The 19751-nt window shown below is 39.9% G+C and overlaps 1 protein-coding gene across 3 annotated transcripts in view; it reads right to left on the minus strand.

The window, feature by feature from the left end:
• OTULIN (OTU deubiquitinase with linear linkage specificity) overlaps window positions 1–19751 on the minus strand; it is a 94572-nt gene that overhangs the window by 20598 nt on the left and 54223 nt on the right. For all 3 annotated transcript variants that reach the window (XM_077492028.1, XM_077492029.1, XM_077492027.1), the window contains one exon: window positions 18436–18579. In XM_077492028.1, the coding sequence (XP_077348154.1) occupies window positions 18436–18579 (144 nt within the window). The remainder of the gene's footprint in view (window positions 1–18435; window positions 18580–19751) is intronic.

Genomic DNA, 19751 nt, shown 5'->3' on the forward strand with positions numbered 1-19751 from the left:
GATGGTATCTCACTCCCTCCAGATTGGCTAAATTTACCCCACGGCAAACCCTTTATGCTTTACAGGGTATCAACACCATGGCTCTATGACCCATAATTGGTGGGAGTGCCCCAGGCTCCGATCATTCTGGAGCAAAATTTTCAACATGATTCTCAGGGTAACAAGCTGCCAGGTCCCCAGGACTCCGGAAGTACTGCTCAACACTCGTGTTCCTTCACTCCCCAAAAACGCCCAGAAACTGACCCACTTTATCCTCCTAGGTGCCAAAATTGCAATAGCTACTGCATGGAAACAACCCAGACCCTCTCTCCTTGCAGCTAAGAGGAAGATATCCTGGATTATGTCCCAGGAAAAATTGTCCGGCATCCTGATGGACACCACACCGAAATTTAGAAAGGTGTGGGATCCATGGGCCAGGTACACAGGAATCTCCCTCTTACCAGGAGTGCCCCTGGGCTCCCCCCAGGCATTAAGATCTAAACAATAGATGTAACAATCACCAATTGAGTTGGTGGTTGATCCAGACCTCCACCCTCTCCCCCTTACTCAGGAGTAGCTTTTCCTTCCCTCAATCCTGTCCTCTCTCCTCTCTTTATCTTTCTTGATCTCTGATGATTGCCTTAATAGGCAGATAAATAACACGATCATAATGCAGATATAACACATATTGGGGAGCTCCTCTTCTGCTGCCCCTCGGATACCCTCATCCTGGGGGGATGGGGGGGTGTCAGGGGGATTTTACCCCTACCCTGGCACAGCAAGATCCCTTTTTGGGGTGTCGGGGGGGACCCCTGGTCTCTTCCTTAGTTATCCTCTAGTTATGGGCTCCAGACAGGGTGACCCCTTTTATTGCTCATCTGGCTTTAGCCCTCCCTGTGAGGGATGATGTCTGTATCTCCAGCTGCTATTGTTTTTTTTTTGTTTGTTTTTTTTATTGTATTTTTATTGAAAATATAAAGATAACAATGACAAAGTGTCTTATGCTTGCATCAATGCACAGGTAAACAGTAAGTCCATCATATAAGACAAATCAGAAACAGAGAGGGGAGGGGAGGAAGGAGAGGGGAGGGAAGAAAGAGGAGGGGGGGGGGGCAGGATATTTCAGCACATTCAGTGTATCCTCACATAAATTAACAATTATTTGCGGTACAAAACAGCAATCGTCACAATCAAATAGGCATAGGACAGTGAGCAGGAAAGGTGAAAACTTCATTTCTTTAGAAGGGCATGAAACAGTGTGAACGGTCAATTTGAGCCTTAAACTCAGCGTAGGAGGTCCAAAATCAGAAGACTATATTAAGTAGCAGCATATAGTTTAGAGCGATACCACAGATCCCAAATCATAGAGAACTGAGGCATAGTGTCATGGACTATGGCTGTAAGCTTCTCCATTCGGCCGATATGTTCTAGGTTCTGCAAGACTTGGGGGAAAGTGGGCGGAGTACGTGATAGCCACCGTATAGGGATAGCTCTCTTAGCTGCTAACAAAATAAAGGTGGCGAGCTTCTGAGCATGTCTAGAGAGTCCAGGAAAACTGTAACCCTAGTAGGAAATACAGAGGATCTAATGGGAGGGAAATCTCAAACAAGTCTTGGATGAAGGATTGTATTGTAATCCAAAATGGGCGGATCAATGGGCATGCCCAGAAGATATGGAAATGGGAACCTATATCCCCTCGACATCTCCAGCACGTCGCAGGGGTCTTGGGATCATATTTATTTAAAATTTCAGGCGTTCTATACCAAAAGAGCAGAATCTTGTAGGCCGTTTCCTTCTGTTCCACACAGCGGGATGACTTAGAGACGGCTTCCCATATTCTCTGCCATTGTGGGAGTAGGATGGGATGTTCTAACACTTGCGACCACTTACGCATATATGAATGAGAAGATTCCGTAATGGGCACCGATTCATGGAGTATTCTATAAATGTCAGAGATTAAATGGGCCTGATATGGGCCCTGAGCACATAAAAATTCAAATGGAGTTGGCTTGTCAAGACAGAGAGTGGGGGATTTAGAAGCAAAGTAGTGTCTGATTTGCAGATAGGAGTGGAAGAGTTGTTTGGGAATTTGGTGCTGTTTCTGCAATTCCGCGAATGATAGAAGCCTCCTGGTGAGCGGATGCACTATTTTGCGGAGTTGAAACAAACCAGCTTCGGACCAAGGAATCACTCTATCATATGCTAGGCTGTCTGGGATATCTGGATTAAACAGTATGTTTAGCAAAGGAGGGCATTGGGAGGCCAGAGGAAACAACTTTAGGCATTTCCTCCAGATTTCCAAGGAAAACAGCATTGGGGCCAGACAAATGCTACGAAGTGGACCCATGGAGGTTTTAAGGTCTGCCCAAAGCATGGCACAGATGTGTGCAGGCCCGGTGATGCTCATCTCAATTTCAGCCCATACTGTAGGGGCTTTCCGGGATGACCAGGTAATAACTGGTTTAAGGTGTGTAGCATAGTAATATTTGATCAGATCTGGGGCTCCCAGACCTCCACGCCATTTAGGAGCCAACATCACCGGACCTGCAACCCTATGTGCTCGATAATGCCAAATGAAGTTAAGAAAAGCTCTTTGGACAGCCTTAAATTGGGACATAGGGATTGGGATCGGAAGAGTATCAAAAAGATAGAGGAGTCTCAGCTGCTATTGTTTATGGTTGCACTTTTGATTGTTTGTAGTATACTTGATTACCGGTAGCAAGCCTGCCCTACTGCCAATTGTTTGTTAATGTACCCATGTACTTTTAGGTGCCTTTTCAAAAATAAAAACTTAAAGTAAAGAGTATGTCAACTGCTCGATATACAAATCTACATTGCAAGAAAGAAGATGTTTAACCACTTGAGCTCCGGAAGATTTACCCCCCTTCATGACCGGGTCTTTTTTTGCAATACAGCACTGAGTTACTTTAATTGACAATTGTGCAGTTGTGCGACGCTGTACCCAAATAAAACGTAAGTCATTTTTTCCCACAAATAGAGCTTTCTTTTTGTGGTATTTGATCACCTCTGCATTTTTTATATTTTTTGCACTATATACATGTTGCAAAAGGTGAACTTCTCCTTTAATTATTGAACCAAATTATCTTAAGGTGTGGGAACAAAAACATCAATGTGTGCAGCAAACAATATAAAGATTAGGACATAAAATAAAGGGTTCAATTTGCACAGAGGTTGCGCAGGGGTTAATACACTTATTTTATTTATTTATCATTACCACAGGTAATGCAGTATTTAATTCTAGTGACTGTCACTTTAATTGTCGCATGTGGTGTTTTGTAAAAAACACAAATATCGCATGCTATAAGCATTGGTGAATTGACCACGACAGTGTTATGTTTTTATTGACCATTTTACTTTTTTTTGAATAAGTAACTAGTAGCACTATCTATTTCTCCAGGCTTGTTCACATGTGCGGTCAGGGGGTGGTAAAACCAGGCGATTGATCTGTAGTTTTGCTGCCCATGACCACCCACCTGAACATAGACATGCAGTCAGTCATTCAGGGCTGTAAACGTGCTACAGCCACAATGCTGTGCCCTTCTCCACCGAACATACCCTATGTAGGTATTGTGGTGCGGTTGTGCGCCTTTTACAGATTAAAATCAGGGGGTGAAGGGGCGACATACAGTAGCTCCTCCCCACCACCTGTCAAGCTCCTACAGAAAGCAATTCACTGCAGATACCTGCCCTGCCGCCCCCCCCCCCAGCACATTAGTTAAAGGAATGTTGCCCAATCAGGTTTTTTTTAAAAGAGCTGTTCTGCACTGAATAGTCATTTTTTTGCATTGCATTCAATCTAATTGAGAAAAACTCCAATGTGCTTCTGAAATCTCAGGCCTCAGGGCCCTTGAAAAACGGGTTCTGCAAGAGTATTGGGTACAGATGAGGACTGGGGTAATAAACTACATTGCCTGTCCTCCCCTGTCTCCAATTCTTTTCATTCCATTTCCTTCCATCACCTCCAGGGAAATACCGCCAACACTTCTCTACCACAATATTCTTCACCCACAGCACTCTCTCCCTTCCTCTACTATATCATTTACTCATCCCTATCACTTAACTTAGAAACCATACCACCCCCGATCCCAGCCTTTTCTTTCTTTTTATTTATTTTTTTATTTTTTTAAGTATTACTCAACATCAAGTTTTGGTACCCTATAAACCAACTGTACTTGGCAAACACACCCACCACTTTCACCATAACACATTCACCCTGCAGTCTGTACACAACACTACTGCATTCACTCTTCCATCTGCAGCAGCTTTAGCCCACTACTCTGTAGCAAGGTTTGAGGTTGCCTTTTTTCCAGTTGGGCTATTTTCAAAATTTGTTTCAAAATATTGTAGAGCAGCTGCGTGCTGGACTGAATGTTCCCCATATGTACAGTGATCTATGTGATGGGGGAGCATGTTCACTTATTAAAACCATTCTTGAAAGAACATGCGTAGGTCCACTAGACCTACCAGAGCACTATTCACATGGGATCATGTCTGGGGTCGCCCTTGCAACCAGACAATAATCCTAACCACTACCCTCTAGCAGTCCTCATCATACCCGTTTCAGACCTTAGGGCAATGAACACCAATTCAACCCTAAAGAGGGGAGACCATCCTTTTTAGGGGGGTTTAGCCAGAGTTCTGCATCCCATGCACTGGGGATGCAAGTAGTCCAAATAGTCCTAAAACTTCCCCCTTCTGCTGGTGCAGCTCCAAAATAGAGCTTCAAAGCTTACATCCTGGGGGATTGGTCCTTTAGACACTTCCCATTAACCCCTTCACTGCACTTCAGCTGATATAGTTCATCTGCAATTTTGTGTTTATCTAGTATGCAGCTTCTTATCCTGGTTTGTTTGGCTATTCAGTGTTTTATTTAATGCTGAAAGGGTTTTGCTATCTGTTTGATAAGTGAAAAATACTACCCGCTGATCCTGGCAGGAATCTAGTAAGATGATCACTTTCTGTGCTTTCTGGGCTCTCCTGTGCCTGTTTTGCTCTTTGATCAGTTGTTTTCATTCTTTTTGAGAAGTACAGAACATCCCACCTTGGTGCAATATACTTATTATCCTACGGTAAAAATTCTGCTACTCTTTAGAGTTATTTCCCTATGTTCATATACATATTGCTTTGTATGTATGACGAAATTTGCCTTTTGGCCTCACCAGACCATTATATAAAATGGTATACAGTGGATATAAAAAGTCTACATGTCCTTGTAAAAAATGACAGGTTTCTGTGATGTAAAAAAAAATGAGACAAAGGTAAATCATTTCAGAACTTTTTCCACCTTGAAATGTGACCTATAAGCTGTACAACTCAATTAAAAAACAAACTGAAATCTAAACTAAAATAATGTGGTTGCATAAGTGTGCACACCCTCTTATAGCTGGGGATGTAGCTGTGTTCAGAATTAAGCAGTCACATTAAAACTCATGTTAAATAGGAGTCAGTACACACCTGCCATCATTTAAAGTGCCTCTGATTAACCGCAAATAAAGTTCATATGTTCTAGTAGGTCTTTCCTGACATTTTCTTAGTCGCATCCTACAGCAAAAGCATCAGAGGTATCTCATTGTTAAAAGACATCAGTCAGGAGAAGGGTACAAAAGAATTTCCAAGGCATTAGATATACCATGGAACACAGTGAAGACAGTCATTAAGTGGAGACATGTGACAACAATCTCCCATATTCTTCCTATGTCTGGGCTATGGGATGGAGTGGCAAGCCTTTTCTTATGAAGAAAAACATCTAAGCCCGGCTACATTTTGCAAACACATCTGAAGTCTCCCAAAAGCATGTGGAAAAATGTGTACTGGTCTGATGAAACCAAGATTGAACCTTTTGGCCATGATTCCAAAAGGATATGCTTGGTGCAAAAAGAACACTGCACATTACCAAAATAAAACCATATCCACAGTGAAGCATTATGGTGGCAGAATCGTGCTTTGGGGCCATTTTCTTCTGCTGGATTAGGGGCCTTTGTCAAGGGAATTATGAACAGTTACAAATACCAATGAATATTGGCACAAAACCTTCAGGCTTTTGCTAGAAAGCTGAACATGAAGAGGAACTTAATTTTTCAGCATAACGACCCAAAGCATACATCCAAATCAATAAAGGAATGACTTCACCAGAAGATGATTAAAGTTTTATAATGGCCCAGCCAGAGCCCAGACCTGAATCAGACTGAAAATCTGTGGGGGTGATCTGAAGAGGGCTGTGCACAGGAGATGCCCTCGCAATCTGACAGATTTGGAATATTTTTTTAAAGAAGAGTGGGCAAATATTGCCATGTCAAGATGTGCCATGCTGATAGCCTTTTTAGGTATGAGTCTAAGTGCTGTAATAAAATCAAAAGCTGCTTCAAAGTTTTTTATTTTTTTCCCTCTGACTTGTGTTGGACCACTTAAGACGGCTTGTATAGGGAAACATTGATTTTTGATATGTCATGTGACATGAGCTCCCAATGTTGGAGCACTTGTCGTACCAGTGTGAATCCGGCTTTATGCACTAAAAATGGTTGTAAATCACCTGAGCTCTTCTCGGGTGTGAACAAAGGTCTAATGACCATCAACACACATCTGTCCAGGATGGACATCACAGTCTATGGCATTACCCAGGATATGCAAACGGTTCGAGTACATAATGCAGTATTCCAGATCTAGTAATTATGATGATGGTTGCCGGGTGTCAGTTTGTAACTTTACTGAGGGCTCTATTTAGAACACGTAGATAATGCCTTCAATAAAACGTCCAGCAACTACTTCACACTCAGACTACCCCCACTTTTTAGTTTACATTTGTGTAATGCAGTTGATGGTGTGTAGCCTGCTGTTTGCTACGGAGTAGACTCTGTATGATGCTTAAGAACACTCACCAGTAAAAGTCAAAGTTCTACAACAGGTTTTCCCCTCCTTCTAGCATTTTATATATTTTTTCCCTCCTTTAAAATTACTGGGGCTTTGCTTGTTACAGATTCCCAGAGCTGTGCTTTATAAAACGTGCTGGATTATTTATTTTTATTTTTTTTAAAAGCAGCGGCATGTCAATGGTTAGGCCATACCACTGCTTAAATTGCCTCCCTTCCCTTTAAATCACAAAAAAAAAAAAAAAAAAAAAAAATAATATGCATAAATATGGATTAGCATAAGATCATTAAAAATGTACAAAGATATTGAATTCATTATAAAATGGAGTATAATCTATGTTTCTTTGAAAACACAGCTATACAAACATCACAGACAAATACAAAGTGGAAAATAATGTGGGCTAAATGCTTGGAATAACTGGATTCAATGAACAAAAGAGTTGGTTACTCTAGTACATTCTGGCCTTGCAAAAGTATTCCAACTTTGAAAGGGCAAAATGAAAAGATAATATATCAAAACCACTTGGATATGATTAAGTTCATATTTAGCTACCAAATTAACAGTATAAATATAATATTGTAACTCCAGTCCTTAGAGCTGGTGGCAGCACTTTTTTTTTGACTATTTAATTTTTACCTGGTAATCCTGCCAGTAACACACTCTCTGTCCTAGAGTACCAAGCACTTACTCCTCAATTTGCTGAAAAAAATATTTGATCCCCTGCTGATTTTGTACATTTGTCCACTGACAAAGACATGATCAGTCTATAAAAAAAAAATGCATTTCAAAAAAGTTATACATTGATTTGCATTTTAATGAGTGAAATAAGTATTTGATCCCCTATCAATCAGCAAGATTTCTGGCTTTCAGGCGTCTTCTATACAGGTTACGACCTGAGATTAGGAGCACTCCGAATTTCAGCTTGTTACCTGTATAAAAGACACCTGTCCACAGAAGCAATCAAACTCCAATCTCTCTACCATGGCCAAAGAGCTGTCCAAGGATGTCAGGGACAAGATTGTAGACCTACACAAGGCTTGAATAGGCTACAAGACCATCGCCAAGCAGCTTTGTGAGAGGGTGAAAACAGTTGGTGCGATCATTCGCAAATGAAACACAAAATAACCGTCAAATCCCCTCAGTCTGGGGCTCCATGCAAGATCTCACCTCATGGAGTTTCAATGATCATGAGAAAGGCAAGGAATCTGCCCAGAACTACACAGGAGAATCTTGTCAATGATCTCAAGGCAGCTGGGACCATAGTCACCAAGAAAACAATTGGTCACACACTACACCACGAAGGACTGAAATCCTGCAGCACACGCAAGGTCCCCCTGCTCAAGAAAGCACATGTACAAGCCCGTCTGACGTTTGCTAATGAACATCTGAATTATTCAGAAAACTAGGTTAAAGTGTTGTGGGCAGACTTGCCGTGTTTGGAGAAGGAAGTATATTGCCTATGACCCCAAGAACACCAATCACCTGCGTCAAACAAGGGGGTTCTGGACAACTTCACTGCATCAAAGGGAAGATGAGAAAATGGTCCCAAAATAGTGTCAAAAGTGTTCGCTATGTCCGCCATAATGTCGCAGTCTCAATAAAAAAAAAAAAGCAGATCGCTGCCATTACTAATAAAAAAAAAAAAAAACACAATGAATAATAAACATTCCATAAAACTATCCCCTATTTTGTAGACACTATAACTTTTGCGCAAACCAATCAATATACGATTACTGCGATTTTTTTTTTTTTACCAAAAATATGTAGAAGAATATATATTGGCCTAAACTGAGGAAAACATTTTTTTTTTTTTTTTTTTTTAGATATTTTTGGGGGATATGTATAATAGCAAAAAGTAAATTTCAAAATAGTTTTTTTGTTTATAGCACAAAAAATAAAAACAGCAGAGGTGATCAAATACCACCAAAAGAAAGTACTTGTAGAAAAAAAAAAAAGAACGTCAATTTTGTTTTGGTGCAACGTCGCATGACTGCGCAATTATCAGTTAAAGCGACGCAGTGCCGAATCGCAAAAAGTGCTCTGGTCGGGAAGTGGGTAAAATCTTGCAGGGCTGAAGCGGTTAAAATTATAGACTATTCTACTATAGAATTATAGATCATTTCTTTGTCAGTGGACAAACATACAAAATTAGCAGGGGATCAAATACTTCTTCCCCCTCATTGTATAAAGAGCATTGTCACTCTGATTTAGTAATTTAGTACTAAAGAACACTTTTCTCTCCCCACAACATAGAAAATGTTCTGTAGTTTACAGGGAAGAATTTGTTATGGTTGATAACATTTCTTCATATAAAAATGCAGTGTGCACAGGAACATGTGGGTTCCCTAAATTTCAGGCAGGTTAACAGATTGTTTTTGCACTTATATCTGATTTAATAAGTAAACACTTCAATACTTTTCAAACTATAACCGTTTTCTATAAACAGGTTATAGAATTTCAGTACAATTTCAGATTAGCTGATCCTAAAGTATATGGCCAAAATATAATTTTTGTATTTTCCATAAAGTCCTTTTCTTAAAGTCAATTAAAGCAGAATCTAACTATCTAGCGTGACAAACTGAAAATAATATTTTATTAATTTCTAAAATATTGAAAGTAAACTCGCCCATCCAGCCATCTGTGTCTTTTATTTTGTTTATAAAGCAATTTGACAAACAACCCCTAGCATTTCTAGCAGCAGCCATCTTGAGTAAGGGCAGATGATTCATGTAGCATTTACATCCTGAAATCCACCTGCCTTAGGCTAGGCAAAAAAACACACACACACACACACACACACACACACACACACACACACACACACACACACTTAGCTACGAAAGCCCCTCCTTCCCTCCTCCAGATGGGAAAAAAAAAAAAAAAGTTTAAAAATAGATAAATAAAATATTGTTATCCATTTACTAAGGCTAGCAGCATAAGGATTATAACTGTTATTGTTGATTGAGATCACTTTAAATCTGTTCTAAAGGCATTTTGTTTCTTAAAAAACAAACAAAAAAAAAAACAAACACACACACAATCATGTTCTACTTACCTACTCCGTACAATGGTATTGCATGCAGCAGCCTCCTACCTCTTGTTCTGGGGTTCCCCGCCGGTGCCCTCTGCTCCTCCTCTTCTCCAAGTGTTCCCTCAGCAACCATAGACAAGCTCACTCTTCATTGGATTCGACAGACAGCGTCTGGAGCCAATGATTCCACCTGCTCTCAGTGTATCCCATGAGAAGAGAAAGGAGAGAGCAGAGCTGCTGCACGTGGGCACAGCACTGTAGGGCTAAACAAGCAGTGTCACATTTTTCCCCTTAATGCAGGAAATGCATTGAGGCAAAACATGTAACCACTTTAAGGGACACTCAAAGTCTTGGCATATAATGCCACCTACAGGAGAACTGGACACTGGAAAATAAAGGAGGTGACCTGCATGTGCCACAATGGGGATATCTTGAAAGGATAATAGGGCAGACACAGGTGCCAACACCTTGAGAAGTACTAGATGTGCAAAAAGTGCTGATCCAAGTTAACCGAGCAGGCCATATGGTCCCTCTAAAGGAGGAATGATGGCATTGATGGGTAAAAGGCATCACTAGTGGTCCTATATACCCCAAGGGATGAGAATTGCCATAGTTACATAGTTAGTCAGGTTGAAAAAAGACAAGTCCATCCAGTTCAACCTTAAAAACAAATAAATAAAATAAAAAATAATCGTACAATCCAGATACCCAATTTTATGCCCACAAATGATCCAGAGGAAGGCGAAAAAAAAACCCAGCAGAGCATGCTCCAATTTGCTACAGCAGGGGAAAAAAATTCCTTCCTGATCCCCCAATAGGCGATCGGATTTTCCCTGGATCAACTTTACCTATGTTAGTACCTAGTTATATTATGTACCATCAGGAAAGTATCCAGGCCTTTCTTAAAGCAATCTACTGAGCTGGCCAGAACCACCTCTGGCGGGAGTCTATTCCACATTTTCACAGCTCTAACTGTGAAGAAACCTTTCCGTACTTGAAGATGAAATCTCTTTTCCTCTAGACGTAAAGAGTGCCCCCGTGTCCTTTGGGTTGACCGTACAGAGAACAACTCAACTCAACACCAAGTTCACTATATGGACCCCTAATGTATTTGAACATGTTAATCCTATCCCCCCTTAATCTCCTCTTCTCAAGAGTGAATAAATTTAGTTCCTCTAATCTCTCCTCATAGCCGAGTTCCTCCATGCCTCTTATCAGTTTGGTTGCCCTTCTCTGCACTGTCTCCAGTTCCCCGATATCCTTTTTGAGAACTGGTGCCCAAAACTGAACGGCATATTCCAGGTGAGGTCTTACTAATGATTTGAATAGGGGCAAAATTATATCTCTTTCTCTGGAGTCCATACCTCTCTTAATACAAGAAAGGACTTTGCTCGCTTTGCAAACAGCAGCTTGGCATTGCATGTTATTGAGCTTATGGTCTACCAAAACCCCCAGGATCCTTCTCCAATATGGATTCCCCCAGTTGTACTCCCCCTAGCATGTATGATGCATGCATATTCTTAGGCCCCAAGTGCATAACTTTACATTTATCATCATTAAACCTCATCTGCCATGAGGTAGAGGTTGGTGGGACGAGCTGACCCAGGTGATAGAGCAAGAACTGCTAGGTTGAGGATATTCCATGGTGTCAGGGGAAGGTCTGTTAATTAGTCCAGTGGCACAGGAGGGCAGAGGATGAACATCGAAAGAGCGCCAGAGTTAAACAACCTTTAAACCTAAAATCGGACAAACTCTGCACCTGGGTGCCTGAAGGGCAAGCTACCAAAGTACACGCAAGGAGTAGCAACCACCCCCCCTACTTGCAAAAGTGGGGATGCACCTTCATGCTAAAATTTTCTCTGAGGGCTTAGCAGGTTTCTTGTTTCCTGCCTTGCATGCTGCTAGAGAACTAGGCTTAGAGGATCTTGATGCATCTCCTGCAGGAGTAGTTATTGGAGAAGGATAGGACTCATACGACCTTTTGGCTTTACCCTGAGGCAAGTGTATCCTTCGTGATATCCCTTATGATGTTGTCAAGGTTTAAAAAAAAAAAAAAAAAAAAAAAAAAAAAAGCAAGTCAGACGCTCCTCAGACAAGAGGAATTTTGACTTACCTGTACATTCCATATATTGGAGTACACTACAAAAACACAGGCAAAGTTACAGGCTCATACCTTCAGCCAATTGTGGACACTGGCAAACTTTTGGGACACACCCACTGGGCACCTCCCTTATAATCTAGAAAAATGTGTAAACTGCGCTTGGATGTAAATGAACAAAAAACTATAAATTAAAAATTATACTAAACATCAATAATAGGCAGCAGCTCGAAGTGGGATACAAACACACAAATGCAAAGAAAGATAAAAAGAACTGCGCCAATAGCACTAAATAATAATAAAAATAACTATATACATATAACTATGTAGAGAACATATGGCATAGGTGTCTATTGCCAAAAGTGGTCACTAAACATGCGTATAGTGTTCAGAAAAAGATATATGCATCAATTTAAATAATCTATGAAAAATAGAGACCATACATAAAAATAAACATAAAAATTGTTATAAATTAAAGTCCATTAAGATGTTCCAATATTCCAAGTGATCAGCATATCACCACCGTGATCACACACACACACTCCGAAATTCTGTGCCCGTCACCAGATAAGTGATACGCTTACCAGATGAATGAACAATTACAGCCTTAATGGTATTTAATTCGAAGCAGAGAGATTAGAGCTTCAATCAAGTCTCCTGCATCCAGATTACCCCCAATGTAGATAAATGGCCAAATCTCAGTCTTTGGAGCTCCAATGGATATATCATCATCAACACCGTTAAAGAAAAAGAAATGCCTCCATAGCGTAAAAACGTCAGGAAATTTATTTAAAGTAAAAGAATCGCACTTACATATAACAGATTTCTGTCAGGCATTCGAACAGAACAAACTACGCTGGCCGGCATACAAACAAGCGTCCCGTCCTCCCCTCGTAGAGCGTGGTGGCGTCACTGCGTACCTTTCCAGACGCGTTTCGTCATAGATGACGTTATCAATGGGGCACGGGCAACGCACCACCTTTTATGCCTGGACCTCGTTCTGAGATGCGAGTTCCGGCTTCAAGCGCCATCTTAACTAATGGCAAAAGTAACTTAAATTCCCATGCAGTGAAGGGGAAAAAGAAAAGGAAAAAGAGAAAAAGGAAATGAAGGAAAAAAGGGAAAAATTATAATAATATAGATCGTAACCTAATGGGTAAAGTGAACCGTAGTGATAATATTAAGTGATAATCCCAGAAGGCCACATTATATAGGCAATATTATAAACCCCAGTGAAAATATGAGTTCCGTTATGGAAAGTGAAAACACCCCCTATGTGCATAGGTAAACGGAACCATAGAAAATATGTAGATATAAATTTATAGGTGATAAAAATTATTATGGTGGTGTGTGTATAATGAAAACACATCGCTAATACAAAAAAAAAGGGGATCAGTACAGCACATCCTAACAGGCATATGCCCATAGTAAATAAAATTAAGCCAAAGATAAACCAAAGAAAAATGGAAAAAGAATATTATATCTATCTTACACAAAAATGTGCACTTAATATATAATCCAAAATTTTAATGGGGAATAATACCCACCCTATTTAATAAAATATTAAATTAATAATTATTGCCAGTTAGGCATCTCAGAGCAGGTTTACAAAAAGTAAAAAAATCAATAGATATAAATATATGAAAATGGGAATATATATGTACCTATACAACCATTTCCTATACAATGATATTTTAAATAAAATAATACTAAAAAGTACACATAATACACTGTATAATAAATTAAAAAAACTGGTTCAGGAATTATCGATAAAGGCGTTAATATCGGTATCAATGTTCAATCCATGTGGGGTGTAAGATTTTAGACAATGGATCCAAGACATTTCAAGTCTAGAAATCCCTCTCACCAAAGGACTACCACGCCAATGGGGCTGGAATTTATCTATTCCCAAAAATAAAGTATTTGACGGATCTTTGTTATGGGCAACCATATAGTGCTTGGACACAGAATGCTTGGGGAACCCTGTCAAAATGTTGGTTATGTGTTCGTTCAAGCGCACCTGTAGTGGGCGCTTGGTCCGACCCACATATTGCAACCCACATGGGCAACCTTTTTATGGCCCGGTGGGAAGAGGACGCCATCTATGCTAAAAATGTACCCCAAATAGTCCTATGGGCTAGGTACATTGATGACGTCCTCCTCCTTTGGGACGGCAACAGCCATGACTTGAATGCGTTTTTGGACTCTCTGAACATGAACGAGAAGGGCATACAACTCAATTATGTGACCAGTCAATCTACGATTCACTTATTGGACCTCGTTATTAGTGTGAAGGATGAACGTTTTGTCACCTCTACGTTTTTCAAGGACACAGATAGAAACTCCTTCATCCCCACTGATAGCTGCCATCACACCCCCTGGCTTAATTCAATCTCAAAAAGCCAGTATATAAGACTGAGACGGAATTGCTCAGATGTTGGGGAATTCCTGTCTCAGGCAGAGGTCCTTACTACTAGGTTCCTTGAGAAAGGCTATCAGCCAGATTTTTTATGTGATACTATTAAGATGGTGACTAGTATGGACAGACAGGAACTACTCATTGAGAGAGGCCCACGAGCAGATAATGTCCAAGGCCTTGTTCCTTTTATGATCACTTACTCTATCCAACAAAAGAAAATAAAACAACTCGTTAACAAGCATTGGCACATTGTCAGCAGTGATGCCATTTTAAAAAGGATAGTCCCTGAGAGACCTAGAATAGTTTTCAGAGGTGCCTCATCATTGAGAAATCGTCTGGCCCCTAATGTCATCGACCCACCACATAGGAGCAAAGGTTTTTTCGACCAGCTGACTGGTTTCTATAAATGTGGGAGATGTAGGGTGTGTTCCATTAATTCTTGCCCACGAAGACGCACCACTTCTTTTGTTGGTACAGCTACGGGGTGGAATCATACTATAAAACCTTGCATCACATGTTACACCATGGGAGTGGTTTACTTACTCCAGTGCCCATGTGGGTTGCAATATGTGGGTCGGACCAAGCGCCCACTACAGGTGCGCTTGAACAAACACATAACCAACATTTTGACAGGGTTCCCCAAGCATTCTGTGTCCAAGCACTATATGGTTGCCCATAACAAAGATCCGTCAAATACTTTATTTTTGGGAATAGATAAATTCCAGCCCCATTGGCGTGGTAGTCCTTTGGTGAGAGGGATTTCTAGACTTGAAGTGTCTTGGATCCATTGTCTAAAATCTTACACCCCATATGGATTGAACATTGATACCGATATTAACGCCTTTATCGATAATTCCTGAACCTGTTTTTTCAATTTATTATACAGTGTATTATGTGTACTTTTTAGTATTATTTTATTTAAAATATCATTGTATAGGAAATGGTTGTATAGGTACATATATATTCCCATTTTCATATATTTATATCTATTGATTTTTTACTTTTTGTAAACCTGCTCTGAGATGCCTAACTGGCAATAATTATTAATTTAATATTTTATTAAATAGGGTGGGTATTATTCCCCATTAAAATTTTGGATTATATATTAATTAAGTGCACATTTTTGTGTAAGATAGATATAATATTCTTTTTCCATTTTTCTTTGGTTTATCTTTTATATCTTTGGCTTAATTTTATTTACTATGGGCATATGCCTGTTAGGATGTGCTGTACTGATCCCCTTTTTCTTTTTTAATTATATTAACTTTTATATAATTAATATACACTTTTTGTTGACACCCCTTATTTCTTTTATAGATATATTCACATTATATACACTTATTTTTTTAATATATATATATTCTTAATATATATATATTTTTGTATACTGGTCATCATAGGTCTTATATATTATCTTAGTATTAGCGATGTGCGTTTTCATTATACACACACCACCATAATAATTTTTATCACCTATAAATTTATATCTACATATTTTCTATGGTTCCGTTTACCTATGCATATAGGGGGTGTTTTCACTTTCCATAACGGAACTCATATTTTCACTGGGGTTTATAATATTGCCTATATAATGTGGCCTTCTGGGATTATCACTTAATATTATCACTACGGTTCACTTTACCCATTAGGTTACGATCTATATTATTATAATTTTTCCCTTTTTTCCTTCATTTCCTTTTTCCCTTTCTTTTTCCCCTTCACTGCATGGGAATTTAAGTTACTTTTGCCATTAGTTAAGATGGCGCTTGAAGCCGGAACTCGCATCTCAGAACGAGGTCCGGGCATAAAAGGTGGTGCGTTGCCCGTTCCCCATTGATAACGTCATCTATGACGAAACGCGTCTGGGAAGGTACGCAGTGACGCCACCACGCTCTACGAGGGGAGGACGGGATGCTTGTTTGTATGCCGGCCGGCGTAGTTTGTTCTGTTCTAATGCCTGACAGAAATCTGTTATATGTAAGTGCGATTCTTTTACTTTAAATTTATTTCCTGACGTTGTTACGCTATGGAGGCATTTCTTTTTCTTTAACGGTGTTGCTGATGATATATCCATTGGAGCTCCAAAGACTGAGATTTGTCCATTTAGCTACATTGGGGGTAATCTGGATGCAGGAGACTTGATTGAAGCTCTAATCTCTCTGCTTCGAATTAAATACCATTAAGGCTGTAATTGTTCATTCATCTGGTAAGCGTATCACTTATCTGGTGACGGGCACAGAATTTCGGAGTGTGTGTGTGATCACGGTGGTGATATGCTGATCGCTTGGAATATTGGAACATCTTAATGGACTTTAATTTATAACAATTTTTATGTTTATTTTTATGTATGGTTTCTATTTTTCATACATTATTTAAATTGATGCATATATCTTTTTCTGAACACTATACGCATGTTTAGTGACCACTTTTGGCAATAGACACCTATGCCATATGTTCTCTACATAGTTATATGTATATAGTTATTTTTATTATTATTTAGTGCTATTGGCGCAGTTCTTTTTATCTTTCTTTACCTCCCTTATAACTCTACCCCACTCCAGGAGTACTCCATTTTATAGCAAGCAATGCAGAGAAACCAAGGCTTGGAAAGGAGGGTGGGACTGTGTCCTGTACGCTAAGATTTAACATTTTTAGTCCAGTCAAGATTCCTCTCATCTTAAAAATAAAAGTACAGGAGACAGGCAAAGTATTCTTAGACAATGGGACATACCCAAGCAATGAATGATAAGAGTGGGCAGCAACTAAGCAAACAGACTGTGCCAACAGGCCCAACAAGGATCAACAGACCTAACTTCAGAGACGCTGCAAGAACCTTTGACAGGACATCCATGTGGTAGAACTTTTGAAGAACAGAGGATCAGGTGGTGGCCTTATAAAATGCCCACTGATCTAATGGAATGGGCACAGGAGGAGATTTGTCCCTAAGAATGTGTAAACTCTAGCCATGAGATCCATCTTGTGATGGTGCACTTGGAAGCAGGGTGTCCCTTGTGAGGTCCTGAGAACAGGACAAATAGGTGATCCATTTGTCTGATCAAAGCTATAAATTTGAGGCAAATTAGAATAGCTCCGACTACATGTAGGCAATGAAGAGATTTCCTTTGGATGCTTTGGAGCAGGGCATAAGGATGGTAGGGCTATGTCCTCGTGGAGGTGGAAGGAAGATAAGACCTTGGGAAGAAAGGATGGTCTGAGGTGTAAAAGGAACTTGTTTTTGTGAAGTATGAGGAGCAGTTCCGTACTAGAGAGAGCTGCCAACTCAAAGCAGGTCTCACAGACATAACAGAAACCAAAAAAGGCTACTTTGAGAGAAAGATGATCCAAGGGGAACATCCCTGATGGGTTCAATGGGTGGTTTCTGACAGGCAGAGAGGTTCTGGGGAAGCAAGGGGTGCTGCAATGGCACCTTAATGTAAGATACACCTTGAAGACTTGCTCTTTCAGAACACTTAGGGCCAAGTTCTGATCAGGGCCTGATTGTAGCACAGGCGGAATGAGAGGCACAGAGTAATCTGTAGGATTGAAGTGCCTGTGTTGACACCAGGCAAATGAGTGTTTCCAGGTATGATAGTAGATCTTGCTGGAAGTGGCTTTTCTTGTTGAAGAATGAGAGTTGATGGTGCAGTAGTCAGTGGTGGGGTCAGGGGAATGAGAGGTGATGAGGGAAAGAACAGGAGCAGATTGTGATAATGCTGGAGAAAGGAGCTAATGGTGAAGCAATCAGGAAAAAGAATGCATCAGGATCTCATCTTGTGGTACACAGGACAGTCGTATATGTACTGCACTCTCTTTCCTGTTTGCTAATACAACAGTACATACCCATCGTTCACTTGTGTGGAGAGAAGTTGCAGCTTTTGGTACCATCTACTACAAAATAGGTGAGGCTTAATGCTAACAGAACCCTGGTTTATTAACTAAAAAAAATAAATCGATGGATTTCATAGATCAGCAACAGGTAAGAGTAACTTTGTAAATGGAAGTTATGAAATGGAAACTTACCTGAATTAAATCGGCACTGTTCAACCAAGGTGGAAGCTCAGCAGTTTGACCAAGACACTGAAATAACGTAGCTCTTAAGGCACAGTAGTTATCGCCTCTAACTTGTCTTATAGAACCAAAAGAGTGAGACACTTCTTTATAACCCTGAAAGAGTTAGAAAGATGAACTATTTAGAGGACATCACTTGCACATATGACATATCATTACTTTAAAATAATATATCCCTTGTCTATCTTCAAGTGAATCTGTGCCATTGCCCTTCCTTTCACTCCCCAACCTCCCTGTATGGAAGCCGAGAGAGAATACGACGTTCAAAAAAAAATAAAAAAAAAGTCACAACTCCAAGATTACACAGGTTACCGATTATTCTTTTTCTTGTCCCCGTTTAACAGAGCTGGGTTGCTCAAGTTTTCAATCACGATCATCTACACTGTCACCTGGAAGGAAAAGGAGTGTTCCCAGTACCTGGTGTTTCCTTTTGTACATATAGGAAGCACAGCATACTTGCGTTTTGTCCCACTCTACAAATATCACCTGTTAAGAGATTCCCAAAGGGGATGACCAGCAGGAACTTCATTTTCACACAAGCAGGCCACCTAGTTTATTCAGCTGACAGCAGAGGTAGGGACTAACAGCAGGCAGTTTGTGGTGCGGGGAAGGGAGTGTAGGGAATGTAGATGAGGAATGTTTATATAGAATTAGAGGAGAGGTGGAGTCATTCCATAGTTCATCACGATCAGGGCTGACAACACTGATTAGGCTTTCATTTCAGCAAAGTAGGAGGCACCTGGATCTCTGTCAAACCAGACAATTTTCAGTACTTTTGATTTTAAAGGGGGAAGACATGGGGATATATGAATGTACTGAAGAGCTTTACTTTTGTTCAACCTAGACATACACTTTAATTTATACTATGTGTTGCAGCTTTTTAACAAAAAATTATAACTGGAAAAAGGAAAAACAAACAAACATTCACCATGTAGGGAACCAGTTAGACCGTATACTATCCAATGTTAAAATGTGAACCTATAAAATGTGACAAAAGCATTACATTTCTAATAAAAGTGTAAATGTATAACAAAATCTGACATTGCCTATATTCCAGATACCTTTCATGTAAAAATAGACATGGGTAGCTGCTTTCTACATGAATCCGAAGATATGAATAGTATAATCTATATTGGGAATACAGGTCACAATGTGCATGTTTAATGTGAATATATACTGCCACCAAGTGTTAAGTATACACTAGACAGACAATGTTCACAACACTATCAGTATATTTGTTGGAATAGTAACAGCTGCATGGTATCCAT

The sequence above is a fragment of the Lithobates pipiens genome, unplaced genomic scaffold (assembly GCF_037356315.1).
Source record: "Lithobates pipiens isolate NorthernLeopardFrog02 unplaced genomic scaffold, aLitPip1_a1.2 Scaffold_19, whole genome shotgun sequence".
In the NCBI taxonomy this organism is placed as follows: Eukaryota; Metazoa; Chordata; class Amphibia; order Anura; family Ranidae; genus Lithobates; species Lithobates pipiens.